Source organism: Antedon mediterranea, chromosome 5 (assembly GCF_964355755.1).
Source record: "Antedon mediterranea chromosome 5, ecAntMedi1.1, whole genome shotgun sequence".
In the NCBI taxonomy this organism is placed as follows: Eukaryota; Metazoa; Echinodermata; class Crinoidea; order Comatulida; family Antedonidae; genus Antedon; species Antedon mediterranea.
In genome coordinates this window covers 31702977-31718493 of record NC_092674.1, presented here as the reverse complement: position 1 = coordinate 31718493, position 15517 = coordinate 31702977, and the positions used below count along the sequence as shown (strand labels likewise).

The 15517-nt window shown below is 33.6% G+C and overlaps 3 protein-coding genes and 1 non-coding gene across 5 annotated transcripts; 2 read left to right on the top strand and 2 right to left on the bottom strand.

Annotated features, from left to right (window-relative positions):
* Positions 1-566: 566 nt before the first annotated feature.
* On the bottom strand, positions 567-4694 carry LOC140050524 (putative ferric-chelate reductase 1). Of its 2 annotated transcripts, XR_011845399.1 has the most exons (6): positions 4438-4694; positions 3829-3927; positions 3465-3627; positions 1480-1881; positions 1228-1339; positions 567-1028 (listed from the first exon to the last, which is right to left on the bottom strand). XR_011845399.1 is itself a non-coding variant. In XM_072095760.1 (5 exons), exons 1-5 carry the CDS (start codon positions 4687-4689, stop codon positions 1290-1292), a joined length of 966 nt encoding a protein of 321 aa, XP_071951861.1. In that variant the 5' UTR covers positions 4690-4694; the 3' UTR covers positions 567-1289. The 2 variants fall into 2 exon arrangements, 1 of the variants encoding a protein (XP_071951861.1); XM_072095760.1 differs by having other exon boundaries at positions 567-1339.
* A 1002-nt stretch (positions 4695-5696) lies between these two features.
* Positions 5697-14610, bottom strand: LOC140050521 (N(4)-(Beta-N-acetylglucosaminyl)-L-asparaginase-like). Its single transcript, XM_072095759.1, has 13 exons — positions 14422-14610; positions 12576-12729; positions 12315-12427; positions 12077-12137; positions 11787-11838; positions 11365-11567; positions 11040-11147; positions 10803-10936; positions 10537-10598; positions 6610-6711; positions 6258-6423; positions 5952-6068; positions 5697-5828 (listed from the first exon to the last, which is right to left on the bottom strand). Exons 1-13 carry the CDS (start codon positions 14594-14596, stop codon positions 5773-5775), a joined length of 1503 nt encoding a protein of 500 aa, XP_071951860.1. The 5' UTR covers positions 14597-14610; the 3' UTR covers positions 5697-5772.
* Positions 8137-10740, top strand: LOC140050525 (uncharacterized). The gene is made up of 3 exons (XM_072095761.1): positions 8137-8592; positions 9147-9295; positions 9733-10740. The coding sequence occupies exons 1-3, from the start codon at positions 8441-8443 to the stop codon at positions 9816-9818; spliced, it is 387 nt and encodes a 128-aa protein (XP_071951862.1). The 5' UTR covers positions 8137-8440; the 3' UTR covers positions 9819-10740.
* A 231-nt stretch (positions 14611-14841) lies between the features above and the next one.
* On the top strand, positions 14842-14913 carry Trnae-uuc (transfer RNA glutamic acid (anticodon UUC)). Its single transcript has one exon. It is a non-coding gene; the product is annotated as a tRNA-Glu (tRNA).
* The last annotated feature ends 604 nt before the right edge of the window (positions 14914-15517 follow it).

The following is a 15517-nucleotide window of genomic DNA, read 5'->3' as shown; positions in this document are numbered from 1 at the left end:
ACCTAACCAAATTATTTCTCTCAAAAGATGTTCAGTATATATGTTTATAGAAGCAGGACGACTATAATGTAAAAACCATTTATCCAGATTGCGTACTTTCAACGAGTTATGAAGACTACTCATAAGTTTAATACCATGATGACAAGTGTTCTCAACCGAACCTCCCGTACTCTCAAACAAACGTGTACTTAAGTGTTATTGTCGGTAATTATGAGTCGATAATGGTTTCGTTATAATATGAGATGGCAATGGGCCTTGAAAGGCGTGTCGAAAAAAGTAGGCCTACTATGTATTACCAACGTGTTCAATTAATGTTACTGTAAAATTGAACCGATAACAGGCTTATAATGCTTATGTAAGCCATTTTAGATTGTTGTGTTTGGTTAATAATAATAGGTATAGTATACGTATTCAAGGTATGTGTATTTCGAATAATCATTACACTCAAGAATTTAATAGATATCACATTGTTTACTTTCTTAACGAATATTAGATTTTTTTAAACATGGCTGTGACCCGACCTAATTAATCTCAATAACTACAATAATAAACACACACCTACGAACAATACAATGTATATCATTTAGTGGTATAAAATAACAGGAAACCATAAAATACATGCCAATCCATTTACAATGTGTTGCTAAGAAAAAACTAAAAACCAAATCAAAACCTCACTTCATACATTCTTAATTTAAATAATACAAACAGTTGTCCTTCATTTTTTTATTTCTATACAAATATTTCTATTATTAAATTTATAATCCGTCATTTTTAATAATTCAAGAAAACCATCCATGGATGACGATTGTCACATACCGCAAAAAAACTACCGGAAATATTGACTTAATTATGAGAGGACATGTGTATAACAAGATGTGTACGCATGATACATTTGAATTATAACATTAACATTGGTATGTTTAAAACATATCATCCTTCCATCACTGAATACCACTCGCTAAAGCACATCATCTGTTTTTTTTTATTTCAGACAAATCTTTCAACTAGGCTTAAAGCCTGTTTTCCTGTCGACGTTATTCGATGCTATCGTTAACAATAACCGGTAATCTTCTACGTAAACATTGAAATGTTTACAGGAAAAGGTAATCGCTATCGTTCCTTTCAACTTGATCGTTGTCAAACGATCGTCGTCGTTGAACTGTTAACTATCAACGACGATAGCGTCGAATAACGTCGACAGGAAAACAGGCTACTTTAGTTTACTGGCAAAGAGCGTATAGGCCTGCATGATTACCGATGAACAAACGTTCATAAAAGAGTCATTATCAGATAAATAAATGTATCATTGATGATAGTCCAACAACCAGTAAAATCACTGAAAATAAAATGAAACACATATTAATGATTAGATAACGAATTCGAAACACTTTTAAAACGTTGTCCAGTTATACTGTATTATTATATAACAACACAAATAGTTAAATAGGTAGGATAGGAATTACTCGAGTCACACACCTGGTTTCCAAATATTTCCGCTACTTTCTCCGCCATGATGATTAATATTTACACCGTCATAATAATCTGTGCCACCACCATAATAGTCATAACCATTGTTACCGCCACCAGTACCTCCTCCACCGGTACCAACACCAGTGTTAACACCAGTGTGAACACCAGTGTTAACACCAGTACCTCCTCCACCAAATGTTCCACCTCCTACCGTTCCTCCACCACCACCAAATCCTACCCCAGTGTTTCTTCCACCTCCGGTGTTTCTTCCACCTCCTCCTCCTGGCCTACGTCCACGATTTGGATTCCAATCTCTCGGTGGTGTACATGCCGGAACTGGCGTTTGATCGGTTACACTAATTTGCTGTGAAGATATACATGGCCGCTTTGTATGTTTAAGTGGTTTTCCTAAGATAAAAAAAAAAACATCAATCATTACATAACATGGTAGAAACTAAAGATATGCTTGTTGGGAAAAGAAAAACTGTGTTATTTTATTTTCCATTCTATATGCCACTTCATAATTAGAGAAAATTATTAAAGCAGCTACTAAAATAATTGGTATCAATGTTAATGCATTAGAAGAAATTGCCACAAAAGATTTTACCAAAAACATGGAAGTTAAAAATGGAAAGCCAATCCACTCAACAAACATGTTGTACTTAACAGAAGTGGTGGAATTCGCTTTTCTATGATGAAAATTAATAGATTACGAAATTATTTACTCCCATCTGCTATGAGGCTTTTTAATGACAATGTTGTCAGGTGAACTTACTTTTATCCAATTTTATATGACACTGTTTTCCACAATTTTATGATATTTTTTACTACTGCCATGTTTTAACCTATTTATTATTTCATATTTGCATTTGTTGCTTTTGTATTTTACCCCTTGGTGTCGTGTTGTTTGTATTTTACCCCTTGGTGTCGTTCTGTTTGTATTTTACCCCTTGGTGTCGTGCTGTTTGTAGTTTACCCCTTGGTGTCGTACTGTTTGTATTTTACCCCTTGGTGTCGTACTGTTTGTATTTTACCCCTTGGTGTCGTACTGTTTGTATTTTACCCCTTGGTGTCGTACTGTTTGTATTTTACCCCTTGGTGTCGTGCTGTTTGTATTTTACCCCTTGGTGTCGTGCTGTTTGTCTTTTACCCCTTGGTGTCGTGCTGTTTGTATTTTACCCCTTGGTGTTGTACTGTTGGTATTTTACCCCTTGGTGTCGTGCTGTTTGTATTTTACCCCTTGGTGTCGTACTGTTTGTATTTTACCCCTTGGTGTCGTGCTGTTTGTATTTTACCCCTTGGTGTCGTACTGTTTGTATTTTACCCCTTGGTGTCGTGCTGTTTGTATTTTACCCCTTGGTGTCGTACTGTTTGTATTTTACCCCTTGGTGTCGTGCTGTTTGTATTTTACCCCTTGGTGTCGTACTGTTTGTATTTTATCCCTTGGTGTCGTGCTGTTTGTATTTTACCCCTTGGTGTCGTACTGTTTGTATTTTACCCCTTGGTGTCGTGCTGTTTGTATTTAACCCCTTGGTGTCGTGCTGTTTGTATTTTACCCCTTGGTACCGTACTGTTTGTATTTTACCCCTTGGTGTCGTGCTGTTTGTATTTTACCCCTTGGTACCGTACTGTTTGTATTTTACCCCTTGGTGTCGTACTGTTTGTATTTTACCCCTTGGTGTCGTACTGTTTGTATTTTACCCCTTGGTGACGCGTACTGTTTGTATTTTACCCCTTGGTGTCGTGCTGTTTGTATTTTACCCCTTGCTGTTTGTATGTTAACCATTTTATAATAGTTGTAATGTTTTATATACGTAACAAGCAAAACAATTTTCGAGCCAGAGTGCTTGACGGAATAAAATAATTGAATTGTATTCTTATTAAATCCACTCAAATAAACACTTTGAAACTCCGACATGATTAAGGGATGTGTTTTATGTTAAGATTCAGTTTACTTGTTTTACGCTGATTGTTATACAAATAATAAATACCTGTAGCTGATGTCAAACCCATAGCATTTACGAGCCAATGACAATTGGAATCCATTTCAAAAAAGTGTAGAGGATCTTGAGGAAGTTGTTTTTCTCTGATAAATTGACATCGTAGAATTCCATTTGTGTAACTGTACGCGTTGTTCCACGAGTTCACACCAGCCTACAAGTAAATATTAAGTAATATGTTAGTAGGTTTATCGTAAATATACCAGAAAGGCTAGGCACGAAATAATTTTAAAACATTTCTCAAGGGTTTTATGAATTTTTAAAGTTTTTATTGAAAAAAAATATATACCAGTGATGCAACCAATTATTATCAAGCCTTTAGTTTAAGTTTTAAAAGTTGTACTGTTATGAATACCTGAGATGAGGACATGTGGTTCAGACCACCTGTATTCCATCGCCGCTCAAGTGTGACATAATCTCCTCTGCGAATGCACATCATAACGTCATCTTCTTGCTGAAATGATTTTAACAATTCAATTCACGAACGTGAAGCCTAACTTTAGATTTATCACGTTACCTTTTTTTAATGAAACAGCAATTATATGCACTACAAACCTATTAATAATTAATATTTTTTATAAATCGTTGTAAATGTAAATTGTGGGAACATTCCTATACGACCGTTAGTTTACAAGGCTTTTTTAGAGCATTCATTTCGGCTATATATGTATAGATATTCTGATTTGAGTTAAACGGGTCAGCGGTAGTGACTAAATCATCACCGGTAATTGCACTGAGGCCATGTTCCCCATTCGATTAGAACTTAATTCTGTCAATTCAATACGAAAGTGAATCAAAATCAGACGCACTTTACTTAATGTAAGCGATACGTTCAATTATGTCAAGGTAATATTTTTTTTTACCAATTACATCATCATCTTTTTAATTATTGCATATAAATCATGGCCTATATTTCGCAGTTTAAACTATAAATAAAGAATATAATGATTAATAATGAACTTACCATGCCAACTTCATCATGAGATAATCCAAGTGCAACCCACCCGTCGGATCTACCTCTCAAATCAATGATAACCTGTTCCGGGTTACGTGGATTTTCTTTGGCAGAAACAAAATAATCGCAGTCGTTCACCTCGCAGTTTACAGGTCTTTTAAAACAAACCGTATTTATTGGACATATATATCTAGTTTCTGTCCAACTCTCAATAAGGATAGCTTTAGAAAGAATGGTTACTGCCAAAAGTACGAAAGCCATGGTTTCCTGCTGAATGCCAACAGATGACACCTAGAAACCAATCTTCACCTTTACGACTAACTTTTCAAGCCAACTTAGTGCTTGCAGTTCAAGTCCAAACTGACAAAGTGACTGCAGCAAGACCTCGCTTATCGCCTCAAATGCATTTCCTGCAGATAAAGCACTATACGTTTTATTTCTTTCTTCTTCGTGTTAAATCATACTTATCCACATACCCACATAAGGAAATATAGATAGTTAAATCGCAGGACAGCTTCTATTTACTACTCTTCATCAAACAGAATCATTTATACTTACTCATAATTCATGACTCAGACAATTTTTTCTCAGGAAAGTTACCGCTTGATATGACAAGTAAAAAAATATGGCCCTTCGCCAAATAAAGTAAAGAACCCTGATATAAATACATTAATAAATCTTATACACATGCATTGAACACTGCGGAGAATTATTTCAACCACAAATGACTACAAGAAAGTGTGATTTAGAAGATTGGGTACGGTACTCAACTTTTAGTAGCCTATATCAGTATCTACGGTTGTGAATAATATCATAACATACATTAAGTAGGCCTACATTATCATTCAAAATAATACACTGCAAATGAGGTTAAATTGGTAGTCTTCATTTCGTATTTCGATTAATTAAGAAATATAATAATAATAAATATTTCAATCAAAATCGGATTATGAACAGAATCCATGTTGGAGAAACAATTGCAGTATTCTGTCTAGGGCAATGTATTCAAGTTACATCAGATGTTGTCCGGTACATCAATGGCGCATGAATGACTTCTCAAACTCAAATATGCAACCTATCTTAACATTAATATACCAGTCCACGCCGTCTTAAATGCCTGTTGATAATGTGCACATTTCTCCGTGAGTTGGTTATTGTATGTACAATGCAAAATTAAAATGACGTTCAGTCATTTAAGGGCCGTTATTCGCGATTGGTGGTTAAAGCTATTTTGTGTCTTCAAGTTGTTAAATGGCATTGATGAATGAACCTCGTTTTACTAGTGTTATTTTCTGGTGACGTCCATTTTCCTGTAGAATTATTTCTTTATGATCTGAAGTTCAATTACTTATTAAAGACAAAAGACAACAACGCAGTGACGAGTACTAATACGAAAGAAGCTGAAATAATAAGTACAAACAATGTGTTATGATGTGTCGTCACTGTGCAAAATACCATGTTTATATTTTACATTTTAATTATACGCATTCAATAATATTAATAATAATAACACTGACACTTACCAGTTGTTGCGCACGCATCATCGTCGTCGTCTGAGTGCGCTTCAATGGCTTGGTTTAAGCTCAAATCCACATTGTTAGTCGATACACACGGTGTTGTAGTATGCTTTTCTGATTCACCTAAAATTAAAAAGTGATTATTGTACCTTATTGTTATAAACAGATACATGTATTATAATGTTGTTTGATCTTTTAAAAGAAAATCATTGAAAATCTATATGTCGGCGTATGCGAGACCTATTTAGGATATTCTCGTTTAGGCCCAGAATACACATTATACATTGTATTGAAATCAGGTTGAGATCTTACCCGGTCTACCATTTGGTCCATATGCAAACAAGAAATGATATTGGTTAGATTCCATGTCAAACCAGTTAGTATATCCAGGTGAAGTTAGAATCTTATCTCTTATAAATTGACAACGCACCCGTCCATTCACGTAAGTATATCCAGTTCCGTGCGAGTAGAAACCAAACTGAATATAAACAAATCAAATTAGGCCTAGCTACTTTTAACTAAGATTTTATCTTACTTTAGTAAGAAACTTCAAGTTATTAATCATATTATATCATATAATAGAATAGGTATGTTTTTGTCGATAATGTCATATTGTGTGCCAGTTATTTCTCAGTTTAGAAATCAGTGTAATGTAATTACTTACATTAACCCTAGATGGTACATTCTGGTGTTTGTCATTATTCCATGTATGAATTAAAGCAACACTTCGAGCTTCACGATCACACATTAATACATCATCGTTACCCTAAAAAATAGAGGTTACAAGTTTAAAATATAATTCGTGAAATACAATTAGTTTCCCTACCGCCGGTAGGCCTACTGTTCCAACCATTATTGTATATCCACTAGAAAGATTGAATCTTCCATGTGATCATTCCTATCATACTTAAATAAAAAAGATGATTATACTGACTTTAGGCAACAGTAAACTGAAAAACAAGTCGTAGTCACATTTTAGTTTATTTGGAGTAAAGTTACCATTAACTTGTCTTCTGAGAAACCAACAGCGACCCATCCATCACTCTTGGCCTGCATGTCAAATATGAGTTGCCTTCTGTTTGTTGGGTTCTCCTTTACAGTCAAGTAATAAATACAATCGTCTCGTTTACAGGTAGCCGGTTGCTTATAACAACTCGTGTTTGTGGGACACGTAAACGGGGCATGATGATCATGATCAGAATGAGCAGTAGATATTGCACACAAACTTAATATACATAATAAATATACTAGCGCCATGTTTGCCGCGATATTTGGTCAGTAAAACATGGATTGGGTGGTGACGATATTGAGCGGAAAGAGTAAATTAAATTGGCGGAAACGCAATTAGGACTATACGTGTTAGTTGAATATCTTTTTGGATCATAGGTTTATATGCTAGAGCATATAGTACTAGTCTGTTATTGTGTATTTAGGTGCGGAGCATGAAACACACTGGGTGTAGGTAATGGCCAAACGTGTTTACCAGTTCAAGCTAAAGTATATTGCACTCCGTATATTCCTTCAATTGCACCAGGATAATAAATATTAGCCAACAGTCAGAAAAATGTCCGCTTCTTTGTTGCACTTTGTTAAGGCCTACTTCAATTGATTTTATTTATTTTTATTATTTAGGCCTACACACAGACTACATTTATTTCAGTGTTAAATTATTATTTCAAATACAACTCATATGAGTAGGATAAGTAAAAGGGAATTTCAAGAGGGCTACTGAGGAGAAGAAATTACGGATGACTCCTAACTTAATTTCTGTAACTATGGTTACGTCCATAATGCTTCTTGGCATCATGCTGACTGAGGCTATTGCTCTCGGGTTCGGATCTCAAATGAAAGGTGAACCACACACTTCAAAATTAACAAAATTATGACGAACTTAATAAACTCATTAATTTCATAACCAAAGTTTATGATTCTTGTCCACTTAAAACGATTTGTCTAACAGTTACTGTTATTTACTTAATTTGTTTTAATTTATAATACTTTTGAAATTGGTGAGGCTACAAAATTAACATTGTCTGTATGCTGTATATGAGAGTTCATCATTTACACACACATTATGCATCATACGTACTTATTACAAGATTCCATCGATTAAATCGCTCAACAATGACTTGATATATCCATAGCAGCAGGAACGCGTTCCCAATTATTTTAATCATGTTATCAACATCATCATTCCTTCACAGTGGTGTTCTACTCTCTATTCATTTGAATGCAAGGTGTATATAACACCGCTTCCTATACATTTTACATATTCAGATGTTTACAACATACGTATGACCGTACATGATTTATAGCAGCAGATTATACAGACCAACGCATACTATTACGTATAGCCGCCATGAGGATATACTAAACTAATTTTTACGCACGAACAGGTATACAGTGTACTGTACAACGGTTGCAATCAACAGATGAAAAGGAATGATTTAATAAAGCATCACGCTGGGCGATGATATACATGATATCGTACGTCAATGTTTGGTAGAAATAGTATGGCAGACAAAAACACACTAGCAGAGAAGACGTGTGTGCCATTTAAAACTGATTCTTATAAAAGAGACAACTCAACTGGATGCAAGTGGACCATGATGGCGAATAGACAAGGATGGGTTAACATTCATCGCAGGTAAGTTGGATTTAACTGAGTCTGAAGAGGTACTTAGGCCTTATAAAATGTGGAACACTCAAAATGTATCGCATCTAGTGGTATGAATCATATAGCAATGGTAGGCCATTTATGAGAAAATAAACCGGGTACAGCTTTTGCAGCTCTTGACAGAAATTACGTTTTTAAATTTCATAACATGTCAGATACCTCCTGATCTGTACACAATAATAGGATATTATAACGCTTAAAATACTCAGTGGTTTGTTACGAAATACGATTATGTCACCATAATCTAATAAATGGTTAATCCTCGGTTACAAAGAAATCGTTATATGAATTGAAAACATATTTAACACAATGCAAAACGGTATTCCAGAAACTATGGCAACCAGGTCTTATGAATAAGGGCGCTACACAGTCATGACGACAGTGTGATACACAGAATGTACTTCCGTAATTATCCTTCGATAAATACCGTTTGTCACACTTTAATAACATGCAGATTTGAGATATGTATGTTTTAACTAGATAAAATAAAACGATTTCGTTTAAAATATTATATTTTATTTTAGACCTTTTAAACCAGAACCATTTCGGCTACACCCAACACATGGCGGACCTAACTTAAATGACTGCACTATGCATGAAATGAAATGGTTTGAAATACAGAGTCTTCAGAAAGTTGCGACAACAGAAAAAAACACTTTACCAACCAAGAAAAGTAAGATTAATTGTTTGTAACTCCCTGCTAAAATATATATAAATATGTTAGTTTGACACGGTCTTTACTATTTAACATCTACTGTACTGTGATGTTATAAGTCTATAATTCCCATCGGAACGCCTGGAGATTATATAATAATTATGCACTTTCAATAAACCATTAACAAAATAGATCTATGTTTAAGAGGTTGTGAGATGATGCTGTGTCTAAACAACCATATCCAAAAATAGTATAAATATAGAAGAATCTGTAAAGTGGTTTAGCCAATATAATGAATGATTTAGATAAATTGACTGGATTTCATTAATTGACAGATTTCCAGCCAGACGAATACATTATTTTCACTAAATTAATTCAAGTCACCCCACCCCACATCCAAAATTCGCTTAGAACGAATAAGTACTGTATTGGTAATTTAACCTTTTATTTTACAGCTATTGATGCGGAGGAAAAAGTAATCAATGATCTGGCATTCAAGTTGAGAAGCCATCACAAAAAGACGTCGACGACGACCAAGTGATGTCATCAACGATCATCAAATGATGCTCATGGGCGTCTTAAATGGTTTTAATCAAAGACTTTGTAAAACATCTTATGTCCGATGCAATTAGTAGAAGATGTTTAGTGTTATTGTTATAAACATACGTTAACTACGAAACACTAATACTTCGTAGTAATTGAACTACACGTGTTCAAGTGCATTGTCAAATAAACGTTCAACATACTTCAATAGATCCTCGTTATTATTACAATATATTTGTATTTATTGTTTATCTATCCATCTGTCAAAACAACCCAAAGACGGGTTTCATGTGTATTTAAAATTATTGTTTATCTATCCATCTGTCAAAACAACCCAAAGACGGGTTTCATGTGTAGACAGTCTTATAAATAACTTAATACGACCACACTATTAATATTTAATAAACACATCGGTCCTAAAAAAAAAAAAAAAACCCTGCAACTACTACCATAACTAAGGAAAAGCTTGTTACATTTTACTATGAAAGACGGTGTACTCTATTTAGTACTGCATTATCAATCATTTAAATGGAAGATCATCTTGATAGGAAGTACATTCAAAAGTACATAAACATGGTTGTTCTAGGCTGAGTTTTGTTTTTTAAATAAAGTAATCAAAAGCATACAAAGAATACAAAGAAAATAAATTATATCTTGTGTGAACTAAATCTAATCGTGACGTATTACGTCATACATGGGACCTCTTCAACACTCACATCTTTCATATTGGCATTGCGGACAGAATAATGGAATGTTCCAAATCCGTGGCAAGCTGCACCTGTAATGAAGAAAATAAAAGTACATTGTAATGTAAATTTGAATCATGAATGTAATATTCTAATACTTAGAATAAATTTATTCATCTGCCTACTAAGCAGCTGTCATTTTCTCTTATTTAATATTATTATTATATATTTTGTAAAGGTCATACGTTTTAAAATATCATAACTCTGATAAAATAAAAATAAATCAAAATCATTACCATAGTTTCCAGTTTTATTAACAGCAACTAAGGCACCACTGAATTTGGGGTAAAATCTGAGAATTCTTTTTATTGCATCCTGTGCTGCTGTTGCTGGGTCCATGCCTTGTCGCATGCTTTCAACTGCCTGGTAACTAAACAAAATAACAATTAAACATTATTAATCATCAGTGATGTAATCAATTAAATAAGTTTGATTTCTGAAAGTCTTTTAGACTAAGTATTATTAAATATAACCTTGGTAAAAAGCGCATCATGACATCACCATCACCAGTAGCAGCTGCTCCTCCTACATCATTGTCAACATAGGCACCAGCTCCAGCTATCGGTGAGTCACCTACACGGCTAAAACAAACACAAATTAATTCATTCTATACCTCTGCCATATCGGTGCTACATTTCATAATAATATTTTTTTGCTGTTTGTATTGTTTTGTCGAGGGCCCCAATGATCAGCTTTGCTGGATGGGCTACCCTCATGAAACATGGTTCAATAAAATAAATATTAAACAAAAATAAAAAAAACAAGTGAAATTCTGTAATGAATAAACTTAATACTTACCCAGGTACCTTATGATTAGCACCATTGGTGGTTGTACCTCCAGCTAAGTTTCCTTCAGTATCTACTATCACCATGCCTATTGTGTCATGGTTTGTAATGGAAATGTCTTTACTAAACCTAGGTTCAGAGTTCTTGTGTGCAGCTTGTAGTACTTTTAGTGGTGTATATGGCCCACATGAGGTGGTAGGATCAGGTGAAACATTCTACAGAATAAATTTAATAGTAAAACATTCATTCATCTGTAGCAACTTAATCCTAAACCAATTTAAATTACATTAAAAAGTACAGTACTTATAATTGGTTACCGAGTAATTGATATGAATGAAATTGCCTTAATTAAACCTGTTTTAAAAATGTTGTTTAATTCCCTCAATAAAATTAAAATTGAAAACAAACTGAAAAATCTATCTGTTGCAACTTACATTTCGGTAATTCGGTTGACAATTGTTTTTCTTCCAATCTTCCCAAATTTGTCTGAAAAGGTCAATATTTAAATTATTCAGAAAATAAGAATAATATGCATTTTAAATGTTACTGCCTTTATACAGTTTTTAATTAATACAATTTAACACATATTAACACAACTACAGTTGAAAAGAATGTATTGTAATAGATTTTCAGAAATTACAGTCAAAATCTATGAATTTAATATTCCATACAAAATATTTACATGAATTATTGTAACAAACAAAAGGAGTATAATTAGACTTGCTTTGATTTGTCTGTAGAAAGGCTTTCTGATTTGAAACCCATCTCAACTGCAAACTGTGTTGCTGAAATCATAGAATAAGTAACATAATTACAATTTAAATACAATTTTGAACTTTAATACATTTAATTTAGAAAAATTAAAACTGAATACAGAATTAATGCAAAACAATCTGAAAAAGCTTCACTGGAAAAATACAGTAAATACATCTGTTTGTGGTATAAAAAGCTGTGTTTTGTACCTGATTCTCCAACAATGAGTGTTTCTTTGGAGTATGTCATTACACTTCTTGCAACAGAGATAGCACTCTTTACTCTTCTCAAATCTGCTACAGATCCAACATCATGGGTTACCCTAAAACAATTTCACATTTCGTTCATAATAATAACAACTATGTTCAAATCAATATAATTAAATGTAGACTACTTTTGTAATGCTTGTATTTTGTATAAAAAATTAAAACATAAATTGGTGTGCTATATTTAGATGTTTTTCGACGTACCCATCCATGATCATAGCATCCAAAGTAGTCTCTCCACTCTCATCAGGACTTCCTCCAAATCCAACTGTACCATCACATTGCTCAATTTCACATTGTGTACAGCCTTTTTCTACACCATCTAAAGCTGAACCTCCATTAGCAAGAATCTTCCAAGCTGAATCATTGTAAATTTACTCTGTAAAGCATCTGGTATCTAGTAATTATCCCGCTGTCTCGCCCAACCCCTGAATTTTCCCACATTTCAAATTCATAACAAAAATTATATTTTGAAAAATAAACTAAATGTCGATACTGCTGAAATGTCTTTAATATTCATTTATTTTCATCTACTGCATTTTAGTAACCATTGTATTAAAGACACCTTCCCTACGTTTTTTAAATCTATTTTAAGATCACAAACTATATTTAATGTAAAAATAATACTATATGGTCTTATTGCGATAACTTTTTTCGTCTTTAAATGGTTAAAAATGTGAAAAATAAGTCGATTCCAATTATTATAGCGGCCCGCTATAAATCCCAAAATGCATTGCGCACGGATTGATATTTCTGTTTTTCTTCTGTAATTCACCCACTTTTCGATCGATCGTGAAGCCAAAACAAATAGAAGACTCCTAACTTTTCAGCGAAAATACCGGGTTTTCCCCAATTTGTATCAACGGAGTCAAGCAAAAATAGAAAGACAATTAATGTCAGGCTAGGTATATAGCTAGCTTACGATGTCCGTACGTTACCGATGTTTACCAGCTAGGCCTACAAAACTAAGCCTAGCTAGGCTAGGCCTAAAGACCGTCCAAAAGAGGTCAGTCGCCGCGAGCTACTTAGGTAGTGCATTTGTCGTATTCGAGTGTACCGTTGAGTAGTTTTTCCGTTGAGTACTTTAACGGAGTATTTTGAGCGTTGAGATTGTTCTTAACGAAAAAGTTTCGTTGTCAACGTTTTCTATTCGAATGACTTTCTGTTGAGCAAAAATTTACAATTCGAATACAAAAAGTACTCATCAAATCTTTACGTTGACAACGGAAGTTCCCAATCGAATACGACAATTGTTTCTCACTTTTTATCATAATTTACCATAAAACGTACATTTAAGACAAGGAATGACCTGGTTTAATGTTTTTAAAATACTGTATATGTATTATTTTTACAAAACGTCACAAATTGTAGGGAGTGTCTTTAACGTTTATTTATATTTTCAAAAACACCCAGTTTTGTACTACAAACAATAGATTATAATTATTATTATTATAAATTATAGCCCTGATATTTAGGGGTCCTCTTAAATTATAAAATACATTATTACAAACAAACAAATATATAAACAATAATGAACAATAATTATATAAATAACAAATTACTGTAAATATAAATAGGCTCCTATATTATAAAAAATAAGGTAGGCCAATGACTAGCCTAGGCCCTAGTAGGCCTAGCTAGGCCTATAGTAGGTTATATTAAAGCCTATATATAATAATAATAACACTAATAATAATAATATATTAAATATATCATTATTATTTATTATTATTATTGCCTTTTCCTGACTGACAAGCTCGACTAGATCCGGCCTACCCTACCCTCTCTCTAACCTGGACCACACACAGTACACCACCACCCACCACGCGCGACGGGCCGGCAGGTCGATACTGCAATTTTATTATTCTATGCCTACGGCAACCTTCGTCCTAGCATAAGGAAATAATTACCTATGGGCCCTGCCTGGTCCTCCTAGCTAGGCCTAGCTGTATAACTACTAGGCCTAGGGCCTAAACTACATTATAGAATAGAGACTCAGTCAGAGAGAGACACACACAGAAAAAAGTTTATGAATGATGGATGTGCCTACCGATCTTTGTCGCATTCGTAAACGCCCATGTATTTATAACCACTGGCAATATTGCATCTTCTTTTTTATATATTTCTTTTCCAGTAGTAAAACTAATAAAACTGTTACAATAAGCAGCATGAACGGTCCCAGAAAAGAGCAGTCCTAAAAAGTACAGAGCCATGGTGGTGTCCATGTTTCTGTTGTGATCAGGTGACAACTGGAATATAATACTAGCGCCCTCTGCTTTCAGTGAATCATCATTCTAGCTGGCTGTTTTTGAATGCGACGTGATTAATAGGCTATAAGAAGGAAAAAAACGTGAAAATGATTAATTAAAACAAATATTATTACATATACAATAATTGAAATCGATAAAATAATAGTCAAAATGGTGACTAACATTTATATTGAAATATTAAACAGTTTTATTCATGTCACTCCCGTGTGGTCTAGTGGTTAGGATTCGTGGTTTTCACCCACGCGGCCCGGGTTCGATTCCCGGCACGGGAAAGCAATACTTTTTGTATTTATTTTTGGCGGTTTCTGAATTGTATAATATCATTTTTTAGACAATATATTTAAAATTTCAAACCCACAACACCACTACAAAAAAAAAATATTAAAAAAATATGCCTATACAAAACACTTTTAATAATAATATGTTGTTGTTGTCTATTACTCAACAAATTTATTTATTGATATTCTATTTAATAATTAATAAAAAATGATTTATTCTCAATTATTTTAGTTTAACAATCAGTAGTACCGTAAACATTTTGTGTGACATAAAATATAGTCTAAAATACTCTATTTAGTCATAAAGCTGGCTCTATCGGGTACCGTATTAATTATTATACATAACTATTTTGTCGAGGATGTATATATGATTCATTTTTATCTTCTGCAGTTGATTTAGCTTATTCCCGGGCCAAATATTTTTTATTTAAACTTCTTTTCGAGATAAAATGTATTTCAAAATGATTTCAAATGAAATGTACAGTATTGATATCGTGTTGTTATCCTACGGTATAATAATCATGACCTTATTTTACTATTCTACAATTGTTTTCCAATTTTCTACTGTGATTTCATCTTGTTACCATCTTTTCTGCGT